Source organism: Grus americana, chromosome 2, assembly GCF_028858705.1.
Source record: "Grus americana isolate bGruAme1 chromosome 2, bGruAme1.mat, whole genome shotgun sequence".
NCBI lineage: Eukaryota > Metazoa > Chordata > Aves > Gruiformes > Gruidae > Grus > Grus americana.
This window is the reverse complement of record NC_072853.1, coordinates 35153049-35176204: the sequence shown is the minus strand read 5'-3', so window position 1 is coordinate 35176204 and position 23156 is coordinate 35153049. Positions and strand designations below refer to the sequence as shown.

The 23156-nt window shown below is 39.8% G+C and overlaps 2 protein-coding genes across 2 annotated transcripts; one reads left to right on the top strand and one right to left on the bottom strand.

Moving 5' to 3' along the window:
• Positions 1-438: 438 nt before the first annotated feature.
• On the bottom strand, positions 439-16895 carry ELOC (elongin C). Its single transcript, XM_054816040.1, has 4 exons — positions 16766-16895; positions 7957-8012; positions 5662-5805; positions 439-3075 (listed from the first exon to the last, which is right to left on the bottom strand). The coding sequence occupies exons 2-4, from the start codon at positions 7958-7960 to the stop codon at positions 2885-2887; spliced, it is 339 nt and encodes a 112-aa protein (XP_054672015.1). The 5' UTR covers positions 7961-8012; positions 16766-16895; the 3' UTR covers positions 439-2884.
• Positions 16896-16979: 84 nt separating this feature from the next.
• On the top strand, positions 16980-21309 carry TMEM70 (transmembrane protein 70). Its single transcript, XM_054816039.1, has 3 exons — positions 16980-17533; positions 18023-18134; positions 19244-21309. Exons 1-3 carry the CDS (start codon positions 17393-17395, stop codon positions 19693-19695), a joined length of 705 nt encoding a protein of 234 aa, XP_054672014.1. The 5' UTR covers positions 16980-17392; the 3' UTR covers positions 19696-21309.
• Positions 21310-23156: the final 1847 nt, after the last annotated feature.

Below are 23156 nucleotides of genomic sequence, written 5' to 3'. Positions count from 1 at the left end.
CGCAGGACTTTTCTCACTGCTTACAGTTAGTAAAGAATCTGGAAGTTTTGATAGCTACATCAGTGTTTCAGTTTAAAACTTCAACCACCAGATACAGGACTAGCTTATTAAGTGAGACTGAGTATTACAGAACACCTGAAGTCTTCAAAATATCCTCTTCAAGGCTGTTCAGGAATACCATCCTTTTTCAGTACTTGGTTGTTTCTGAGAATTGCGCATACTTGTCATTCAGAAGAACACAAAGATATCTAAATATTTTACATCTATGAAACTCTTCAAAACTATGAAAAAAACCCCTTTGATTTTATACATGCGGTTTCACAACCTCTTACCCAAATATGAATTATATTAGCAATTTGCTCACCACATTGCCATGAAAACTATGATTCTACGTATGAATACTTGCTCTGAGAAGTCATAAATCAACAGAAACACAGGTTTAAAAATTTTCAATTTTGAAATTTATTTAGAACTCGGGGGTTAAGCGTGGTAAGTTTCCAATTGTCTGATAATAGCATACCCATGTCACTATCACGGAAATTGCACTAATTCCCTCTGCCCCCCTCCCCCTTAGAAATCTGCAGGTTAGTTTTAACAGCCGGTGGTTTTGCAAATAGTGCACTCTAGGACACTACTGCATTTCCTGAGTGTTCAAAGCTACTGTACGATACATTAAGCTGAAGGAAAAACAATTAAATTATTATTCGGAACTAAACCAGCTATTTTACCTTACTGCTGAAGTACGGAATCATAAAATGCTATATATTTTAACAGGAGATTGTTTTGGAATGCTTAAAAAAGGAAAAAAAGAAAAAAAAGGAAAAAACCAGCTTTTTAAAAAAATGACATCCTTTTTGCTTCAATTTTAAACGAAATAATTTTTAACTTCAAGTCATTAACCTGAAGACTATTAAAAAATGGCCAAAGAACTTAAGACTCGCTCAGACCAAAATGTAGTTGGGACTACAATATCCATGTCAGTATTCCTTGACCTTTTAGGGTATTCCTAGTGGCTCTAACAAAAGCAGCATAACAGGGTATCTCTGGTTTAGCTTTTTAGTGCTCTTGAAAATGAGTTACTACAGCACTGACCAGAGTGCTTAAACATAGGATTTCAGACAATCGCCTTGCAATGCACTTCAGCTTTATCGTTCAAAACCAATCTAGTCATAAACATCCCCACATTAAACACAATAAATTGTGCCAAAGTACGCGATGTGAAGAAACGTCAGCTAACCTATCAACACATTGACAAATGTCAGCTTGTCTATCAAGCGCTGTTCAAGCCCAGAGTAAAATTTCATTTGTCAGAACTGAACTTCTCCATGGGCAGACTGCATAGTCTATGTAAGTTACTAGTTTTTGTCCAGAAAAATCTCTTCAAAGTTGTATTTACGTTGGCAATCAGGTTTAGAGGAGAGTTTCAGCCCTCTAAATTCACCATGAGTTAATACGTCAATAAAAAGGTCCCAACATCTGTCAGTGCGATTTTTCCATGAAAGACCACAACCACTTCTTGATCAAAACAAAGCTGAAGCAGTGGCAGCTGATGGAAACACTAACTAAATTGTTCTTGCATCATTTTTTATGATGCGTTCGATTTATTCTCATTTACAGATGATTTTGGCAGAAGGGTTCTTCAGGCTGCAGCTGAACAAAAAGCAACTTCTTGTCTCAAGTTTATTTTTTTTTTTTCCTTTACGGAAACTTGTTTTGAACAAAGAACTGGTGGTAGAGGCAACTACAAGCAGGAACTACCAAGAGATGATGCGTTCCACTCTAGTATTATGTCAGTGGCTTGCCAATCCTTTTCCCCTAAAATATTTGTAAAAACATTGGAAATACCTATGAAGTTTATAAAACAGCTCCTTAAACATCTGCTTAATGCCCTTTCCTTCAAATATAAAAGACCTCCACATTTCAGGGTCTTTTTCTGTGGATACACGGGAGAGGTCGAGGAAGAGGTAAAAGATAGGATAACCGCTATCTTCTCAGTTGCTATGTTACAAAATTTAAACGACTACTACTCTAAAGATTAAATACAGACTTTACATAACCAATCACAACAATGGAAATAAACCGTAACTGAAACTATATAAAATCCCTATCAGGTCAAGTGACGATACATTAAGAATAACCTTATATGTTATACAGAAGATAATATACACAGATTCTAACAGTTATTTTTCCCCTTAAAAGCCACTGTCAGTAGGATCGCAGTCTTACTGTAGAGACAAGTGACTTGAATATTTGTCGGGGAAAATTTAGGTTATAAAAGAAAAATGTATCAAGTACACCTTTACGCATGTCTATACTATGATTTAAATTAAAAGCCTTAAGCATTGTCCTACATACTCAACTTTCGACCTAACTGGAATATCGCTGTCAGGATACAAACCCTAGGGAGGGCACTTCTAATCTAGTTAGTATAACTATGCTAACGGACAGCTATCTTACAAAGGAGATTAAGTTCAGATGTTTAGAAATTTTAACAGTAAGAGTTAGAAACCCTAAACAGCTACTCGTATTTAACTATAATTACCTTTTAGAGAGCATTAGACTAAACTCCAGTATTTTCTATGGTCATTGTATTAAAAGAAAGTTCTACCACACCTAAAGGATAAGGCATAGCCATCTACTAATTGGCATATTTGTTTATTTGTCTCAGTTTGTGAAAAGGTCCTTATTTGTGTAAGCAGCAAAACAAACTTCAACTGAATGATTGCTATATGCAAAAGGACTGAAGGCAATCGCCTCTGCAGTGAACTTTACAGTTCTCAACAGCACACACGCAACATGCTATCTGAAAAAAGTTACTAACTGAACTACATGTATTAAATACTGAAAAAAGTTTTACATTTTTTTTAATTATAATTTATTTTATTTAACAATCTAAGAAGTTTGCAGCCATCAGAAGTTCCAGTGCAATTTCAGGTGCAATTGGGAATTCAGGAATCTCCGTAGAGCTGTTGGTATAGCGGACCTTGTAGGTGAAATACATGCATACTTTGGATAGGACATGGGATGGGATCTCTCTAAAATTCACCTCATTTGTTTCATTTTCTGCAAACTGTCCTGTAGAAAAAACAAAACACCAAACCAAAAGTCAAAATCTCAATTCACTGCAAAATTAAAAAGCTTTACCACACTAATACACAAGTCTATTTAGAATGTGTTGCAAGTCCCATATTCCTGGGTATTAGATTTTTCAGTGTAAAGCAGGATGTGCAACATTCACAACCCTCAAGAATATTAAGATCCCCTGCGTTACAAAATGTTTATTTTGGCTACAGCCTATTTACAATATTCTGAACAACTATACCAGAAATTTAGGTTTCATTCTGATACTTGCTTGATAGGTGCTCTAAAACTGTAGTGTGCTCAGCTGTAAAGGTCACAGTAACAATGTTAAAAAAAAAATCAATCCAAATTTCTAGCTCTCTTATTCAAGAAAAAAAAAAGTTTACAGATGTTCCATATCTGCATATGCACACTTATCAGTAGTCCCTGCTGTGATCCCACTGGCTTTGAATTTCTGAGACAGATTTGACAGAGGATTGAAACCTCAAAGATGCATTAACATGGTAAGTTGTGAAACCAGGCGGACAAGAAGGACAGGGAAACCCTAGCCTGTACTGGAGGAAAGGTTACATATGGTACAAGTTTATCCTTACTAGATATTGAAGAATTTATGCAAAGCTCAAATATCAAAACACAAGTAGATTTGAAATTAGCTTTCTATAGTGTCTATAAGCATGAAACTTGGATGATATGAAGTCATCCTGTGGTTAGTCCCACAGCCTCTCTCCTGTTACCTTTGTCCCTCTTTTCCTCACCTCTCCGGACTTTCAACTCACTAAGCTGAAGACAATACAAAAAAAAAACCCACTAACGTGTACCCCATATTTATGGGAGACCTAGCAATGTTTGGATCCCACTATTTCTATAGGAAACCCCTTTACAAAGCAGAGCTATTTACTGATGTCTACACTCATTTGTGTAGAAATGTCTGCATGCACTGAAGTCAATCCAGCTTGAATTCTAGTACAGGAACAGAAATGTTAGCATATTGGCAAGGTCATAGCACTGAAACAGAGAATGCTTACACATCAGTGAAATTACGACCTACTGAACTTGACAGCACGAGTACTTTTCCTTATGAACCCATTTACCTTGCTAGTTTTTATACAAAATATTCCTGAATGCTGACTCCTTTACAAAGTCCATTTTCTAGCCCTCTAAGCAGGCTACTTTGCCTTTTATACCTTCACATTGTTTGTGGAACAAATTCAGAGTGGGTCTGGTAACTACTCTTTCTCTTAAATGTCTGGGAGGCTGACGTGGAGTGGATCACACACAACAGACCTGCTACATATTTTCAAATGCAACCATTACAATGACATTTAGCAGAACGTTAAGCTGAGATTTTTAATTGTGCAGTTTGCTGCAACTATTACTAAGTAATTTAAAAGTATATGAAGCAAATAGATCTCACCAGAATCTAAAAGAGAGTATAAGAATGACCATATTCAGACCAGAGCTCCATGTAGCCTACTGCCCACCACTCAAGTGGCCAAAGGTAAATGTATGGGATGAGAGTACAGAAAAGGTAAAGCACACGTGTTAGCTCCTCCCTGTTCTCTCCTCCACCCTTTCGGTCTTCATGGATTAGTCCAGACACTTCTTAAACCAGAGGTAATCTCATATATTCAATAACACCTGAGGTCCTTCCCTTCTGTAAGTTTATCTACCCTCCTCAAACCTAAGCTAACTTTTATCATTAAGCTCAGGAACTCCTTGCCATAGGATCTTGTGAACACGTTGTAGGCTAAACCCCAGTAGGCAGCTAAGCACCACACAGCCATTTTGCTCACTTCCCCCTGCAGTGGACAAAAGAAGAGGAAAGGAAGAGTAAAAGCAAGAAAACTCGTGGGTTGAGATAAAAAATTGTTTAATAAGCAAAAGACAAGTAGAAGAAGAGAAAGGAAACAAACCAACTGATGCAAAGGTAATCACTCACCACTTCCCATGGGTATACTGATGCCCAGCCAGTTCCCAAACAAAAGATGGCTAACCTCCTTAACTCCCTCCTTTCCCTTTTTACTTCTGAGCATGACATTATACAGCATGCAGCATCTCTTTAGTTTGGGTCACCTGCCGCGTTGTGTTCCCTCCCAAACTCTTGCACACCCCCCTGTCTATACATTGGGTGGGGGGAAGAGTGAGAAACAGAGAAGGCCTGGACACTGTGCAAACACTGTTCAGCAACAGATGAAACATTGGTGCGTTATCAGCATTGTTTTGGTCACAAATCTAAAACACAGAACCATATGACCTGCTATGAAGAAAATGAACTCCATCCCAACCAGACCCAGTACATAATACTAAAAGTTCCACCATGGAGGTAGCAATGAAGAACTACCAACTCATTTGTTTTTGTAGTAGTAACACCATAAGATCGCCAACTGTCCAAAAGCAGAGTCTGATTTTATGTCTGGTAGCACAAACCCCACAGAGTTGGACTGTTCCACCGGAAATAGGAAATGGGCAGCATCTGGAAAAGTTGTAATTTATTCCAACTTTCACTCACTGCATGATATAAATTCAAACTGTCCAAAAGCGTAAACTAAGGATGCGAAGGTCTAGATCTTTTGTACCTACCTGGTCCACTCAACATAGCTTTTATTGTTCCTGATGTTAATGCATGCTCTCTTTTTACAATGAACTCATGGCCATCGGAGGATATTAACTTCACATACATAGCATCTGGGCCCTCGCACCCACCGTATGTTTTCTCTTCTCCATCTATAATGGAAAACAGATTAACAATTTCAGAACACAATCACTGATTTACATCACCAAGAAGGCAAGCTGCAGTTTTTTCTATAACTATGTTTGCAGACCAAAGAACCCAATACAACCAGAAATGACAGAAGCATTTTGCATGTTTGAAGATGACTTCTCTGAAGCGCTCAGCCATCTGTTTTAAAGGAAGAATTTTTGCAGAAGTAGGACTTTGTTTTATTAACATCTCTCTCATTTCTCCATAGCCAAATTCTGACATGATTTCTAAAATCTACATAGGGATGAAATTTTCCTTAAGACATTCTCAAGTGAATTGAACATGTACTGCTTCCCTCCATAAGGCTATTACCATGTTTATCATACCAGTAGTTACTAAAGGTTACCTAAATATATATATAATATTTTAAAAAAATAGACTGCAAGGAAAAAAGCACTTTTTGAAGCATGTGTAAGAATAAAAGCAGTCAGTATTCCTGTACTGAAGACAAGACATGAAATGAGATTTATCACCCCCCCCACCGCCCAGCCAGACCCAGAGCCGTACAGCATTAGTGCACACCTGTGTTGTGACCTTTGGTGGAAAACAGGGAAAGTGCAAAAGCACTAAACCCAAGGAAACTTGGAAATTCTCCCCACAGCAGTTTTGACTGTGCTTTTTGTGTTTCCCTTCTCCCTTCTGTCTCACTATATACCTGCTCTCTATTTTGTTTCTCTAGAAGCCCTTATCCCCCTTCCTTTTTTGTTCGTTCATTTATTCTCTCCTAATAGCGCTATCTTTAAAAGCTGAAAAAAAGAACATTACTGTTGCCACCACTGCACTGTTCACTCTGCAACACTTTCCCTGTCTTGCACCTGTCTTGTCTTTTTAGGCAGCACGCTCTCTGGGGCAGGAACTACTGACTACTTTGTGCCTGTATAGTGCTGAGTATGCTAGGACACCACAGCAGTAAGGAGACTGTCTCTGTAGTTGGTCTTTATGTGCTCCTGTAAACTCTTAAGTAATAAAGATTGCAGTAATATTAAAATATTTTTGAAAAAATGAGAGTAAACCCTCCACCCCACTAAATACACAATTCCTATCAAATTCAAACTGGAAAGTTAATGCCTTCTTTCAAATACTGTATTTTCTAATGGACTAATATAGTGAGTATTGCTAGATTTCCATTAAAAAATACTTGAAGTTGACACTGCACATAAAATTTGATTTTCAGAACAGTATTAATCTTGACAGAAAATTAAAAATGAAAGTCCTGAAAGTTCTTCCAGCTTGGAAAAGTGTAAGAGAAGAGATCTATACACTTCTAGAAAAGTAATATACTGCCAGTATTTCATGATCGTATGCAGAAGTGTGGAAGATAAAACAGATATAGGCTACAAACTTGACATTTGGTTGTTAGTGTTGTTTCTCCTTATGACAGAACAAAGAATAGAAATTATTTTAATTATATTAGAATAAGTACCTTGCATTGTATCTAGTGTTATAGCAAATATAACATTCCCTCAATCAAGTTGCTTTGTGAATTTGAAGTTAAAATTGAAATACCATGTAGTTATTGCCAATTTTAATAAAGTACTGCCAGTGCCAAACATGCTAAAACACATTCAGAAAAAGTATAGATAAAACCAGGATCTGTCCAATCATGTTTCATTAACCAGTCATTTGTAGAGCCAGATACAACAGTTTCAGACATTTAGTCAGATCATACACACACAATGTAATTTATCAGAAATATGAGTCCTTATTATGATCTCTTAGCCAGAATTCAACAGGCTGACCTTAATTAACAAACAAACAAAAAATTTAAAATGGTACACAGTCAAATTTTCTTGTCCACTATCTAAAAGTTTACTGCTATAAAAGCCTAAAGGCATCTGATTTTAGCACGTACATTTTCAGCACTATGCATATTAAGCAAGTGAAATTTGTTAGGTAGTTGCGCTCTCAACAAGTCTTCCGACAAAGGAACACTCACTTGAGAAAATCCTCCTACAAAACATCTGTAGGAAGTTCCTTTAACTTTTGAGGTTACAAAAAAAGCCAGTGACAAGATCAACATTTAAAGTCTTATAACCTACCTCCTCTACCAATGTAAGAAAGAAAATGCTTCCATTATAGGAAACAAAATAAACTCTCTAAGATGATGAACTTACCCATTCTCTTATAAAAAACTGGTTCTTTTCAACAGCAGCTTTTGCAATAGGAGCGTCTGAAAAAACAGAAGTGGCAAAATTTTCAGTCAGTAGTACAATTTCTTAAGTCAGCTTTTGTTATTAGCTTCTATATTATCCTAAACACTCTTCAGAAAAGAATATGATGATACACAGCATGCAATGTTGATGAGCATTACGTTTTGAAAACACTACATTTTGAAACTTATCTTTGCTCTCCAGAGATCCCTACCATATTCAAGAACCTCTAAATTTTAGCTTACTTTGTAAAGAAGTTGTTCCCCTAAGCTTTTTAAAGGCTCTTGACTATAAAGCCAGAATTATTTCAAGAGCCTTACGGCTTTTATCACTACAGATACCATTCATGCAATGGTATTGGGGAGGTAAGGAAAGCAAGCTTTGCCACACTGCAAAAGGCACTAAAGAGACTGAACCACTTCTCTAAAGAAAAAGAAAAAAACCTCATAGAACAGTTCACTATGTTGTGAATATAGGAGTGGTTGTGCTGCCATTCAGAGGGACCTCAACAAGCTGGAGAAAGGGGTCAACAGAAAACCTAGGAAGTTCATCAAAGGGAAATGCAAACCCTTGTGCCTTGGGAAGAATTACCCCAGGCACCAGTACAAGCTGGGGACCCACCAGATGGAAGGCAGCTTTGCAGAAAGAGACCTCAGGGTGCTGGTGGACATCAAGTTGAACATGAGACAGCAATGTGTCCTTGCAGCAAAGGTGGCCAACAGCACCTTGGGCTGTACTAGGAGGAGTGTCACCAGCAGATTGGGGCAGGTGATCATGCCCCTCCACTCAGCACTAGTGGGACACATCTGGAGTGCTGGGTCCAGCTCTGGGCTCCCCAGCACATGCCAGACTGAATTGAGTCCTGAAAAGGGCCACAAAGATGACCACTGGATTGGAGCACCTGCCATATCAGAAGAGGTTGAGAGAGCTGAGGTTGTTTATGCTGGAGAAGAGAAAGCTCAGCGATCAATCTAATCAGTGTGCACTAAATACCTGGCCTCCAACCTGTCCTTCCCAGAAGATTGACGGCTCCTGATACAGCCACCAATGTCACCTAGATAATCTACTTCAGACATTTAACTTACCATGTGAATAGCTACATTACCCAGGAGCTTCCATAGCTTACAAACTGACACACAACTTGTGGCATGTGTATTTTGCCATGTAAATGAATCCAAAGAGTAAGGAGAAAGGGAAGCACTTATTTACAAAACAAATCCAGTATGTTCCGAAACAATGTATTTCTTTATACTGAACTGCATCTCTGCTGTGGAAAGGAAAACTTTGGAAGAGAAATTCCACCCGCCCACCTGCTGTCCTAAAATTCCTTTCACGTCAACAGCTACTCTCCAAACATTAACCCAGTACAAATCAATGAACTACTGTCGTGTGCCCGCAGGTTCAGGAAAACAGCACCAGTGATTCTGGGTGGTTTCTCAGTCGATATCCAGGGTTGGGGGCAGCAAAGAGACTGTTAAGAACCCTGACAATCCATGTTGTTGCTTTGAAAACCAACGAGCAACAGCAGAGGCATGAACTGCAACTACTTACTACAGGAGTAGCAGAAGGACCCCAGAGTGGGAAGTGTGAAAAAACAGGAGACTACTCTCCCCCATCCCCTCCCTCCTATGTTTCTGGTAAAAGCTTAGCAAAAAATGTAAGGAAGTGGAGGAGAGAGCTGCAAGATTTGGAGGAAGTTTTACAGAGATCTCTGCATCTTTTCAGAAGATGCAGCTCTTTCCTATTGCTGATAGCTTCACTTCCCAACAGCACTTCAGAGCTGATGTCTTCCATCTCCCTTTGTCATAGCTACAAATATGAAATAGTCTGAATGTTTCCTCAAGCTTTCACAAGAAAGCACTTTGTTATGTACACCTAATCAAACTACACATGCATAACCAGTAGTTTTTAGTTGTCTGTGGAGAACTGAGCAAAAAGCACCCTCCACTTACACTGTTGTTGTTGTCTTTGACAATTATCCTGACTTTACAGAAATATCTTATAAAATATTTTCCTTTCCCACTGATATAAGGAACATCTTCACCTGTACTCTTGCAGGTGAAAAGTTTTTTAATATAAGGCACATTCAAGAATGCCCTGTAAGAGTTAATTTGTGTATGCTGTCATAGAGATACCTTAATAGCAAGTGTTAAATGCCTTCGCCATTTTCAGTAATTCCAGGAACTCATCCAAGAAAATTACATTTGGGTGCTGGAACAGCTGTGGCACCAAACTGATGGGATCTTTCACCCTATTTCAACAGGTTTTTGTAAGCGGAAATGAAGCAACTTATTGGAGAATATCTGTTGCTCAGGAATTGAAGGGATACCTTACATTAGTACTTCTACTTCGCAGAAGAGGATCACTTGTGCTACCTCTTTCTCTAGCCACAAAACCTATCTCTATGCTCCAAAAGAGTAGTGAAACCACATGTGATTTATAAATAACAATAATTGAAAAAGCACACAGAAGAATTGATACCATTTTGTGGAGGTACTGGTGATGATAAAATGTGCCTTGGTTTCCAATACAAATAATGCCACTAAATACAGGAATAAAACCAGGCTAGTCAGTGGGAATGCAAATACATTAACACCTTCCAAGGTAAAAGCATAACTTGAGGAGGCTAATACATTGAAGCTGGGGAACTGAAAAAATGTCTACACCAAAACATTAGAGCTGTCCCAAAAAATTGCCATGCTCATTTTAATAAAATCAAGTGAAATGTGCTATCATATCACTAGAGGAAAAAACAAAAACCAAACCAGTAATTAACACTTAAAGAAGAAAAAAGTCATCAGGCTCAGTCTGAGTTCAATTGTATTAAAAAGGAAAACAGTATAAAAATGCAGTAAGCATTAGCAGATTTAGGACATACTGGACTAATGTAGTACCTAAAAAATGAATCAGTCATTTCCTTGAAAAAAGAAAACTCAAACAAGACATGATCTGGACTCAGTAAATCATCTAAGGTTAAATAAATATGATAAGAGGGTAATCTTAAAATGAGAAAGAAACTTTCTACAAGAGTACAGTATGAGTTACAAACATGGATAAATTGGACTAAGAAAGAACTACTAGTTCCTCCAAAAATTATATCAAACTTTTTTTTTTAAACAACGCTGCCAGAAAAGAATAGGTAGATTTAGATGAGACAGACGTGGAAAGCACTGCAACAAAAGGAGAACACAGTATCACACACACAAGTGACCAGTCTTGAAAAATGGCATACTACAAGCCACATGAAATGAAATCACATGAAATGCAAGATTCCTGCACATAGGGATCGATATAAGCTTCTTTCATGTAGTCAGGGCTTGTTATTTGGGAGTACAGTCATTCTGTGGTCAGCTACAAACTGATGCAGCTCTACAGGGGCCAGAAAAACAAAGGGGGAGTGGGGAAGAAGCAAATGCACATCAAGGATTTCTTTGCAGTAGAGACAAGGAAATATGAACATTGTTGCATATGACCAACAACTTGTCTGGAATACCACACACAATTCTGAATTCCTGTTTTCAAGAAAAAGAAGTTCTAATTACAAGAACTACAGAAAGGAGCTACTGATATGACCAAAAAGCCTGTTGTATAAAAGAAAAAAAATAGTCTTGCTTACCCAGCTTAGCAAAATAAAACCGGAATGAAGATAAATATAACAATTCATTAAAAGGATAAACATCAAAGAGGGAGAAATATGCCAACATTATTCCTCAGTTTAAGTCCAACAAATGAACATAAACTAAAAAGAGAATAAAATTTATACTGCTAGTCCAGAATCCTTCCAAATTGCTTCCAAATATAGAACAAAACTAAGTTTCTATTGCTAAAAGTAAAAGACACAGAAAGCCTACCTGCTTTAAAGACATCATACATTCCATTACATGATGCATTCGACATGTAAGCAAGGGATACAGCTTGTTTTCACTCAGTTTGTATTCTGATATAACAATGTGTCCTTTCGGGGGGGGTGGGGTGGGGAAGAAATCTTAAAAGATAATACTTAATACTATTGGGAGTATAGATTTACTCCTGACAAAATACGGGCAACAGAGAGACAGAAAAAACCATAGAGTCTATGCAACAAAAGAGAAGGACAGAAGAACAAGAAACCTAGGAAACCTGAAAAAACCCTAAAAAACCAATAATAACCTGTTAGCATCTATTGGTTCCTCTTCTGGATCAAGAAGTGTTCAGTGCATCATGACACTTTATGAAGACTAGAACATACAGCAGCTCAAAATTATTATTTCGTGAAAAGCATCTTCTTCCCAACAACTACTCTCAAGTTATCTGAGACACTATTAACATGATCCTGTGCAAGCCACAGCCTATTTTTTCAGTCAATGATCTCATTGGTTCAAAAATAAGTGGGAACAGCAGAAGAAATACACTGAAAAATTGGCACAGAAAACATGCAAAATTTCATTTATGTGTTTTTGACAGAAATCTTTATTTGTTATTTAATATCCCCTCAAAACAGAAAAAAATGCACATAGAAAAGAAATTAGATAGATGAAGGATGTAGAAATCCCTGCCACATGCAAGTTATCGCTTGTGCATATAGTAAAAGGAATGGGGAGGGAAATTTTCTGCACAAAAATATTTTTTCAATTGACAATTTCATGCACTTAGGTATTAAATAATAGGTTAGAAACAAGAAAGGCAAGTGACCTTGCATGTTCTCTTAGCAAAAATTCTTTTCTTACAGTGTATTTTCCAATACACTATTTATTGAAAAACGTCACTATATTTTCCTTCCGTTTAATGAAAACAAAATATAAATGACAACATTTGCCAAGACAACATGAAGGAAGAGACTTAGTGAGATTTTTGAAGATGCCTGGTAACTACCTATATTTTAATTACTTTTCCACATTTCATAGCTGCCCCTGTCTGACTTAGCAAGACCACACCAATGCAGCGGTGGGGAAGAGAATAATCCAAGTTTTCTGAACGGTCAAATATTTGCCTTTTTTATTATATATTTTTAACCTGACTATTTCAGACTCCTGCAAAGAACCACTAATTTTTGTTGAAGTACATTCACGATTCCATTTCCCCTTCAAGAAGCTTATGTGGCATTACCAATTAGGTAGCTCAGCTGCCTGCCTTTAATCTCAAAAAAGCATACATTCTTCCGCCTTGCCTTCTTAAAAGATGAGCAAAACCTGCATTCATCAAGAGAAAAATTACATAAAAAGAATATGCCACTTTTTAATCAATGAGGGAGAATACAATACAACTAAAACCAGCTTATTTGGCACAGAAACTTTCCAAACAGTCTAAAAAGGAAGCTCTTGCTGCTGCAAACATAAAATTCTTGTTAGATATTAGAGAACTGAAAATTTTCACAAGTTGCTAGAATATTTACACCTACAAGGTAGAATATAGCAAAGTATCATAAAACACGGTAATTAACTCACACAAGGCAAGTGCTCTTGTTAGCATACTTAAACATCTTATTCTCCTCCTTACAACCCTAAGAAGAAATACTATGGTACAATGAGTTTAGTCTGACCTCTTTCATGCTTCTCTCGAGCATCAGATACAAGGAAAAACCCAAAGCATGTTATGACCCTCCCACCTCACTCCCAAAGCTGTGTGCTCATCTCCCAAGCTTCCCAGAACTTCCAGAATGTCATTTCCTTGTATATCTTGTATGTTGATGAGACTGGAACATTCTGGTCTAAGGAAACTCAAATGGCTTCCACCTCATTAGCTGTGCAACACACACACAGCTTTTGTATACTTCAGCTGGTGACATTTCCTTATTCTATGCTATCAATTTTTGGAAAATGCAGGGCAAATAAGACAAATGCCTTCACAATTCCTAGGTTAGTTTAGAAGCCAAATGTGGCATTTTCTGGGTGTCATTTATACAGTAGTAAGAGTTCCTCAGTAAACAAAGGCTGTTGTGTGTTAAAACAGTAGCCTCCTACTGTTTAATCCCAAATTCTAGTCCTATTCTTGATCCCATACGCTAACTTGTTTAAAAACACCACTCTTTAGTGTTCATTGTTTGGTACACATAAGGGAACAATTAATGTAAATGAGAATTGAAGCATATTTGGAAAAAACATAAGGGAAAACTGCTACAGCGAGATTTCCAATCAGCTGATTTACTATTCCATACTCACGGGCACTAAAATTCAACCATTTGGGGGCACACTGAAACGTGACAGGAAAGTGTACTACAGCAGAATGCTAGTTAAGATAAACAGGAGATGAGGTAGGATGCCACACATGGAGTTCAAAGACCTCACATAAGATGTTCGTCTTCTATCTAAGGAAACTTTCCTTTTCAGTAATTCCTGAGAATGTTTAAAAAAAAAAAAAAAAGAAAAAAGGGATGGTGTTACTGTTTTCTTCTTAACATGCAATACAAGCCCCGTACTGTACACCTCTTGCCATTAAGGGAAAAAAGGGCTGCTAGCATATTTCAAAATTTTACAGGGCACGGATTTCTGCCCTCTTGTTATAAGCGTTCATCAAAAACTATTGTTATGCAAACTAACCCATGATGAAAATAATTAAATTCTGAACCTTTCTAGGTACAAGACAACTTGTCAAAATACCAACATTTCTTTACTTTAGTCTGACAAAATCTGTACTTTCATGACAAAACTTTAGAGTTTCTTGTAATATACACTGAGAATTGCTAAGTATATTTTTGAAAGATACTCATTTGTCCCCACACAAAACAAAAGGGACAGAAGAATGAATAAAATGTATCAGAAAAAGAAATATAAGGTTGGGAGATAGAAGGCGGCACCTCTCAGAGAATCAACTGGATCTCCTCACTGTACCAATATTAAATCTTCACATTAAGACTACATGAAACTAACTAAATCTATTCATCACCCGTTCTAGTATAAAAGAAGAAATTTCAAATTACTTTGATATAACAAGAAAAAAATTAAATGCTGAAGTACTGCAAGTTTCTAAAGATCATCTTCAAGATCCCAATGTTAATAAGAAACATTAGCAAAAATTTTATTGACATAATTTAAACACATTAAAAGGCTGATCTCAAGGTATAAGGTGTGTGCTATATGTGCAAAGATGGTAGCTGATGTATTGTATTCCCCTTCTAAGTAACTCTTTGGTTAAGAAACATCACTTCTCTCCCTATAATATTTTTTGTCTTTAGTATAGCAAAAGGAACAAATTGGATCACAAAAGGGATGAGGTGATTCTCCCCCTCTACTCTGCTCTCACGAGACCCCACCTGGAGTACTGCGTCCAGGTCTGGGGGCCTCAGTACAAGAAAGACATGGAGCTGTTGGAGAAAGTCCAGAGGAGGGCCACAAAGATGATCAGAGGGCTGGAGCACCTCTCCTATGAGGACAGGCTGAGAGAGTTGGGGTTGTTCAACCTGGAGAAGGCTCCGGGGAGATCTTATTGCAGCCTTCCAGTACCTGAAGGGGCCTACAGGAAAGTTGAAGAGGAACTGTACACAAGGGCATGTAGTGATAGGACAAGGGGAAATGATTTTAAACTGAAAGAAGGTAGATTCAGATTAGATGTTAGGAAGAAATTCTTCTCTATGAGGGTGGTGAGGCACTGGAACAGGTTGCCCAGAGAAGCTGTGGATGCCCCATCCCTGGAAGTGTTCAAGGCCAGGTTGGACGGGGCTTTGGGCAATGTGGTCTAGTGGAGGGTGTCCCTGCCCATGGCAGGGGGGTTGGAACTAGATGATCTTTGAGGTCCTTTCCAACCCAAACCATTCTACAATTCTGTGATTATTCAGAAATAAGGGCACTAAGTGGTTTTTAGCCTAAAGGTCTCCCACTCGCCTATTTATCTATGTTTTTCTGGCCTGCTTCCAAATTGAACTTTTGGAAGTGATCTTCCACAAACCCAAGTAAACAAATGGCCTGTGACTATCTAATCCTCCCTACAGTGCAAGGCTTAACTCACAAGCTACAGTATTAAACATCTTTAACAAAGTTCCTGCACATAGTATTACATGTTGATTAAACTGGCCCTCAAAGTTAACTGCTAGCATCATCCCTTTTCATACATTCATGGCATTCCTTTCTGAAGCCATCAATCATTTACCAATGCATAGGTTCCCTTATCTTAATGCAGAATCTCCCTCTCCGAGGGACACATAGTACTCAAAAGCTTATTTTCCTTACTACATGTAAGTGTATCACCCTTTTCCGCTAACTTTGCTTTGCTTATATTCGTCGACCATTACAGCTAAAGCACTTTAACCAGCACTTCTCACCTTGGTATAATCACCCCTGCGGGTGCACACTAAATTCTTTAGGCCTTAGTTTTTCTCCTCTCTCTAGGGCCTGGCGTAGGAAGAGGGTGGACGTCATTTGTAGCGGAAAAAGTTGAAGAGTGCTATTTAATTAAAACACCGTTCCGGAAAGCCACTTTCCCGGCGGCGCCCGGATTTCAAGGAAACCGCTTCACTCCCGCACACCGAGGAGAGAAACGCGCCCTTCGCCACCGTTCCGGCGGGGGGAACCCCGACCTGGCACAGCCACCCTTCACACAGGCCCCGACAGCTCCCCGCGCTCCCCCGGTCCCTCCAAGACTCTCCGCTCCACGGCCCGGCTCCCTTCCAGCCCCCCCCCCATCCGCCTCTGGGAGCGGAGCGGGCGCGGAGGCCGAGGCCCGCTCCTCTCCGAGGGGCAGGCCCCGGGGGCTCCCCCTTCCCCATTTTCTACCCGCTTCGCCTCGCCGCCCCCCCACCCCCACAGACGGCGGCAGCGAAGCCTCCCCGCCCCCAGCGGAGCCAGCCCCCGCGGCCACTCACTCGTCAGCGCCGCTCCCTCCGCCCCGCTCGCAGGGCCCCCGCGGTGTCGGGCCAGCTGCCTCCCAAGAACTTCCGGCAAGGTCAGAGGGCACTTCCGGCCCAGGGCGAGCGCCCCCCGCCCCCTTGAAGGCGTGCGGCGCCCGGCTCCCGGCATGCTGTGCGGCGCAGCGCGGTGCATGCTGGGGCGCGTAGTTTCCGGGGGGCCGGTGCCGGCCCGCCATGTTAGAAGCGCCGCGGGGGAGATGTTGAAACGGGGTTGCCTGGGCGGCGTTTCCTGCCTCGGGGCGGACCGGAGCCGCGGTGTCCGAGGGCTTGCCTTCCCGGGCGGCGCAAAGTCCGAAACTCGTTGGCCGCGGGTCCTAATTGTGGGGGCGTACGCTTTCGGTCTCGCCCCCGCCCGGCTGTCCCCAAGAATGCACTGCCAGTGGCATCCTTGGGGACCCGACTAAGAAACGCACATGACTCGCGGGGCCGGGGTGCTGCATCGCCGGGCGGAGGCGCGGTGGAGTCGGGCGGACCTTTCCCGCCGGCGGAACTAAAGCGCGAGGTTGCGGGGCGGTGGGGACTGTCGCCGGTGGCACCGCTCCGCGCTCTCCCTTCGCCGGCCGCAGCGGGACGCGGCCCGACATGCTGCTGCTGCGGGCTGCCGGCTGCCGGCGCGCCGCCGCCCCGGCCGCCGCCGCCGCCTGGCTGCGGGGTGCCGCTCACCGCGGGTCCTCGGTCGTCTGCCGCAACCGGGCGGCCCTGCCCGTCGACGGGGCCCAGCAGGTTGTGTGGGGGGTAGCGGGGGCGGGGGGACACGGGGCCCCGCTGCCTGGGCGGGGGTGAGGACGGCAGTCCTCGGGTTCGCGGCTTTTTCCTTGAGAAAAATGCGAGTCTAAGGAGGGAGGCGAGGTTCTCCTCAGGGCACACCTGGGATCGGACGGAGACCTGGCAAGCGCGGGGGCTGTGAATGTCTCCCTGCAAAGCCGTGTGCGTGAAAAGTATTGCAAGCTTAGTATTCGTCAGTGGGTTAGCAGATATTTAATGCTAGTTAAATAGAAGACTATTCAAACAATCAATCAATGAATATGTTACTTGAAGTTTGTGGTGTGCTTTGTAGTATAACCTAACTTTAATCCCTAGTTTAAGATGCTGGGAATAGGTTCAGGGGCTAGGAGAAACATTGTGTGTGTGTATAAACATATAAGTATGTATGTATAAAAAGTGTAGATTGGTACTGATGTTGCTTGGCCATGTACTGCTTTCATTTTTCAGGTTACATCTTTTCTAGGAGTGGCTGTTCGCAGCCTCTGCACATCCTCCCCTCATGAACACCCAGAACATGGAAGATTAGTTTATAAAGGAAATTTGGCAAAGGCAGTGTTAGGTATGTGACTTGAAGTGATTTGTATTGGGGTTTGTTGTTGGTTTTTTTTTTTAATTTAACAGTGTTAAATAACTTTAAAATGCAACATTGTAAAAGTGAATGTTTTCCTTTCCAGCTCCGCTAAAACTGGGATACTCTGTACAGCAAAAAAAAATGTTGTGATGGTGCTTGGTTTCTGCTTCTGCACTCAGGTGTGCGGGGAGTTTGTAGGTGCTGTGCATCTCTGTAACCCCTCAGCCTCCTTCTGTTTCTCTTGCAGCTTTTGCAGTGTGTTAAAGACTAGCTGTAACTGCTATTTACATTCTGTATGCTTTCAAATGTTACTGAAATGTTGCTGAAGTAGACATACTATGATGAAGTGCACTATCTGTAATGACACTTTGTTGATCTTTCTTTGACTAGTTAATGTTATAAAGACCTAATGAAAAGTAATCCATTGGATGTTTTCTGATATGCATTTTTGAAATGTGTCTTAAAGAAGGAGGAAATATACCTTAACATACTTAATTATCACAGTATCTTAGACTACTGGCTCTCATGGTGGCTTAGGGACTGTGAGTGATCCACAACACTGTCTACTGTCTTTCAAACTGCACACAAAATGGCTGTGGAGTACTTGTTAACATTGAATAACCTAGGTTTTTCAAGTTAGGTGTGGTGGGGGACCAAGCAAGCTTCTTTGTAATGCACACTGCAGATCAAGATTAGTTGTTGATGAAGAGGGAAATTCCCAGTCATATCCATTATATGTGTCCATGACTGGAGTCAAGTTTCTTTTGAAATCATTTTCCTATCTGTGAAGTGAAAACTTCATAGGTGTGCATAATAGCTAGTAGCTGACTTCATCATAGAAGTAGAGCCAGCTACCAGCTTTGGTAAACCCAACATGAACATACAACAAACCAGAACAGTGATAAGAAGGCAGGGTTGAACTTTCAATGGTTTCTTTATGAGCTTAAAAAAAAAAAAGGGCGTGGGAAGTGAATTTTCAGTAACTTCAGCTGTTCAAGTAATGCCATCAATATATAGTAGCAGAACATATGTAATTGTAGAGATAATTTTGCTCAGAAGCATTAACCTTTGTTTTCATTTTGTTTTGTGTTGTGTAGGTGTGAGGTTTTTCTCTTACTCCACCAGCATATTCAACCTGTTCATGATGCCGTACATCATGCTCAAAACTGGTATTGGATTTGAAAGCCTGTTTATACAAGCTGCCTTCTATGGGTTGATCGGGTTTTTTACTTTTGTAACACCGGTTACTTTGCATGTCCTTACAAAAGGCTATGTGATTCGACTCTATTATAAAGATGAAATGGACACCTATACAGCCATTACATATAATGCGATCTTGGCAGAAAAAGCAACTGTTTTCCATCAGAAAGATGTAAAGATTCCAGACATCACCAAGATGTTTACAACATTTTACGCCAAAACGAAATCAATGCTTGTAAATCCAACGCTTTTCCCGAATCCTCAGGATTATAACCATCTTATGGGCTATGACAAATCCCTTTATTTTAACTTAGAGGAGGAGGAGAAGGAAGCTGATGAAAGGAAATAATTTGAAGATAATGAATGTCACTATCCTTGTCCATGGTGTGGCTATATATGTGAAAGAATGTAAAATTCTATTACACTTTCTTAAGTATCAGATAGCTAGAGTTCCCCAAATGCACTTTGGAATGTATTAAAAAACTCCATTTTTTTTAAACTTGTAAACAATGTGAGGGTTTTCTTCAGAGTTAATGACACAAAACATAGTAAAAATATATGCTTAGATCTGTCTTGTGCTTGTTTATTCTTGGCTTGGTTTTGTTGTTAACTGTCCAGGAGAACTGTAAAATGCATGGGCTCTGTGGCAATCTCACCATCTCCATTTTAAAAGGAACCATTCATATAAAAAATCTTCAGTACTCATTACCTGTCAAGTACATAGTTAAGCTTTTAAGCCTTAAAGATTAATTGTACTTAATGCAAAAAGATCGGGCTTTTCCTCCATTGTGCTGGTGGTACAAAGGGAGTGGAGATGGCCTTCCCTTCCCTTTGTGAGAGCAGTGGTAGCCAGGAGGAGTCTTCAGAAAGCTGACAGGTATTGTTGCTAGCAGGATAACGCAATAATCTCTATTTACTCCCAGCTACTAACTGGTTTCTTAAGCTAGAGTCCCACTCCCAGCAACCCTGTCCCCAGAGGTGGAGAACAAGAAGCCACTTTTCTTGGGTGGGGGGAAGCACCTTAGCGTAAGATTTGCTCTGTGAATATCCCATCAAAAACTTGCTGTATTTGAACCGACTTAAAGAAAATACTAGCAGCTACTGGTTGGAATGACTCTCAGTATTTGTGTAAGATGGGGAAGCAAAAGGGAATCTCCTGTAAAGTACTGTTTAGATCTTGTGCCTTTAAAAAACATACCTCTTGATTTTTTAGCACTGCAAAGAAAGCCATGTTTAGCTCAGGTAAAAAGAGGATTAGATCTTTTTGCGTGACTAGACTGGTTAAATTAGTTCTGCGCTCGAAGTATGCGGAAATTGTATTTAAATGTTTTTAGCCCAAGGAGAGGTTTATCATGTAAACTGACAGATACTTGTTTTCAAATAATGAAGGGCCTAAATATTTTGAGGCTTAAAAATTACTGACTTTAAAAAGAAAAAAAAAGACAAAATTAAAATGAATCATTTTCTATTAGCAGTTCACTTTGTAATAAATAAATGTGATGCTTGCTACTAATTAAGTCAGCCTGATACTGCAAATAAAAAATAATTATAGCTACTTTTACAGGTGTTTCCTAAGTTCTAGTAAAAAAAAAATGCATTTAAAAGCCTACCTGTCTTCCAAGACTATTTCAGTTTCCTGTCAGAGGGTGACACTATAGATCATATTAAAATATCAGTGTTTTTAATTGTTGTTGTTCTGACTGTTGAAACAGCTCTTGATGTACTTGCTGAGTAATTAAAAAGCAAATCATCCCATCCAGGTATTTTTTAGGCAATTCTTTTGTGTTGCCACAGTGGGATTTTGCCCCATTAAGCCAGTATCACTTTATAGGTAACAGTCATATAAAAAAATGATATTGATGTGAGGCCAGTAACAAGCGATTCTGATCACCTGGTTGTACTACTTGTCCTTATTGAATTGATGTTTTACAACTAATTAAAAATAATCTTTCCATTCTTTCCATTTCTGGTGCATTTGCTCTCATTCTTTTTGTGCTTGCGGATAAAGTTAACTTCATATTTAAATCCCAAATACAGGGAGAACAGGCAAGAGAAGGTAAAGGAGAGGCCCCAAAATTATATTTGTGTACCCGTTGAGCTAGATCAAAATCCTCAGCCTTTTCTTCTAACCACAGAAAATTTTCACTGTTAAATTTGAAATTTGTCAGATTCAGATTTAAGCAGTGATAGTAAGAGATTTCCATCCCAGTGGCTAAGTTTCTCAAAAAAAGTATGGAAGTTAAACATTATTTCTTCTGTTTGTCTTCTGGCAGTGAAATGCAAATTAAGCTAGTAGGGGGCTTTCGCCACACAGATGATTTAAAAAAAAAGATTTAAAAATAAGGATTTCTACCAGGAGGTAGATGATGATTCTGGTCATGATGTAGTCTCAGAAAAGTATTCTATACTTCCGTTGTACAGCTTGGAAAGAATATTAATTCCGTAGCTGTCTTTTAATAGTACTTTTCTATTAAAGAAAGGGAAGACCAAACTTAAGTAGAGATGCACAATATTCTACCTGCTTCTACCTTGTTTGCTGCTAACTTGGCAAACACAGTTTGGGAGGCAACTGCATTGTAAATGTTAAAATCATAATACGTGTTCTGGTTGCCATATAAGTATGGCTGTGGCCCCATTCCCGTTAGCGTTTCCACCTCTGCCCGTCCTTGTGTGTCATCCCAGGGTTCTCAGAATGGACTCTTCTGCAATTTGTACTTGCCATGTGTACTTGCATGTATGTGACTGGTTTAGATCCCTGGAACTCGTGGAGAGCAGTAGAGACTAGAATTCAAATGACTGTAGTTTGTTCTTCATGTTAGAAACTGAATAAAGGAAGGGAAATGTGATCCCAAAAGACATCTAGATGCATTTCTGTTTTACTTTGGGTTCTGGACAGTCTGTCTTAATACAGGTATTTCACTGAGTGCATTTCCAAGTGGGGAAATCTGAAATGCTTGGTGTCCTCCTAAGCTAGGAAACGTGCACAAACCAAACCAGGCCCTCTTGCTACTAAGAAATCCTGCAGGAGAATTGACTGTAGCGTGTGTGTTTCAATGAACAGCTTGCTGTCAAATAATTCCCAAAGCCTGGGAATTATTCCTCCACATCCTTCACAATCCTATTAATTTTGTGAACTACTATTTTCTTCTAGTTTATTTGTCTTCGTTTTTATAGACTTGGTGAAAAACTGTTCTAATTGCTGAAGTATTACTACCTGCTAACGTTTTCACCCCTGGAAGTTGCTAATGTTTCTTTGGGTGTAGGTAACTTGTGTATGAACGACACGGAAGAAACAATTAATTTATAAGATTGAGAGAATGTGGTTGTACACATGGAGATTCTGAAGGAAATTCTGACGTAGAAGCCCAGTTTTTTAAAAAAGGTGATTTACAAGCTGCCCTATTTGCAAGACTACACCTATGGAGGCTGCCAGCTCCTGCAGCCTTCCAGTGCCAACCGACCGCTTGTCCCTAGCACCTGGATCTCGCATCTTAACCCTGGTACCACCTTCATTCAAACTGCTGTGAAGAGCAGGAGCGTATGAAACGACTCAAGCCTCTTTCCTAGACAATTGCTTCCTATCCTGTTGCTTCCATGAAAGGTCATAGATGACTGCTTTCTTTCCTAGGAAAACAGACGGGACACATGCAAATTTTTCTTTTCAGTCTTTGACTATATGCTATTTTCTTGCCGGTGTCCCTCTCCTTTTTTTCTCAAGTTTTTGGCTTTGTCCACAATATTATTCATTAGTCCCTGCCTGTTCTTAATTATAAGGTACAGTGCTTCTTGTCATTCTTTAATGTTATTTTT

Excerpts from the sequence above, each read along its gene's own strand:
- ELOC (XM_054816040.1), bottom strand. Across the intron at positions 3,076-5,661 it reads AGCTATGTTGAGTGGACCAG|GACAGTTTGCAGAAAATGAA; the intron begins GTAGGTACAAAA and ends TTTTTTCTACAG.
- TMEM70 (XM_054816039.1), top strand. The coding sequence starts at position 17,393 with ATGCTGCTGCTGCGGGCTGCCGGCTGCCGGCGCGCCGCCGCCCCGGCC. Across the intron at positions 17,534-18,022 it reads CCGTCGACGGGGCCCAGCAG|GTTACATCTTTTCTAGGAGT; the intron begins GTTGTGTGGGGG and ends TTCATTTTTCAG. Across the intron at positions 18,135-19,243 it reads TTTGGCAAAGGCAGTGTTAG|GTGTGAGGTTTTTCTCTTAC; the intron begins GTATGTGACTTG and ends TGTGTTGTGTAG.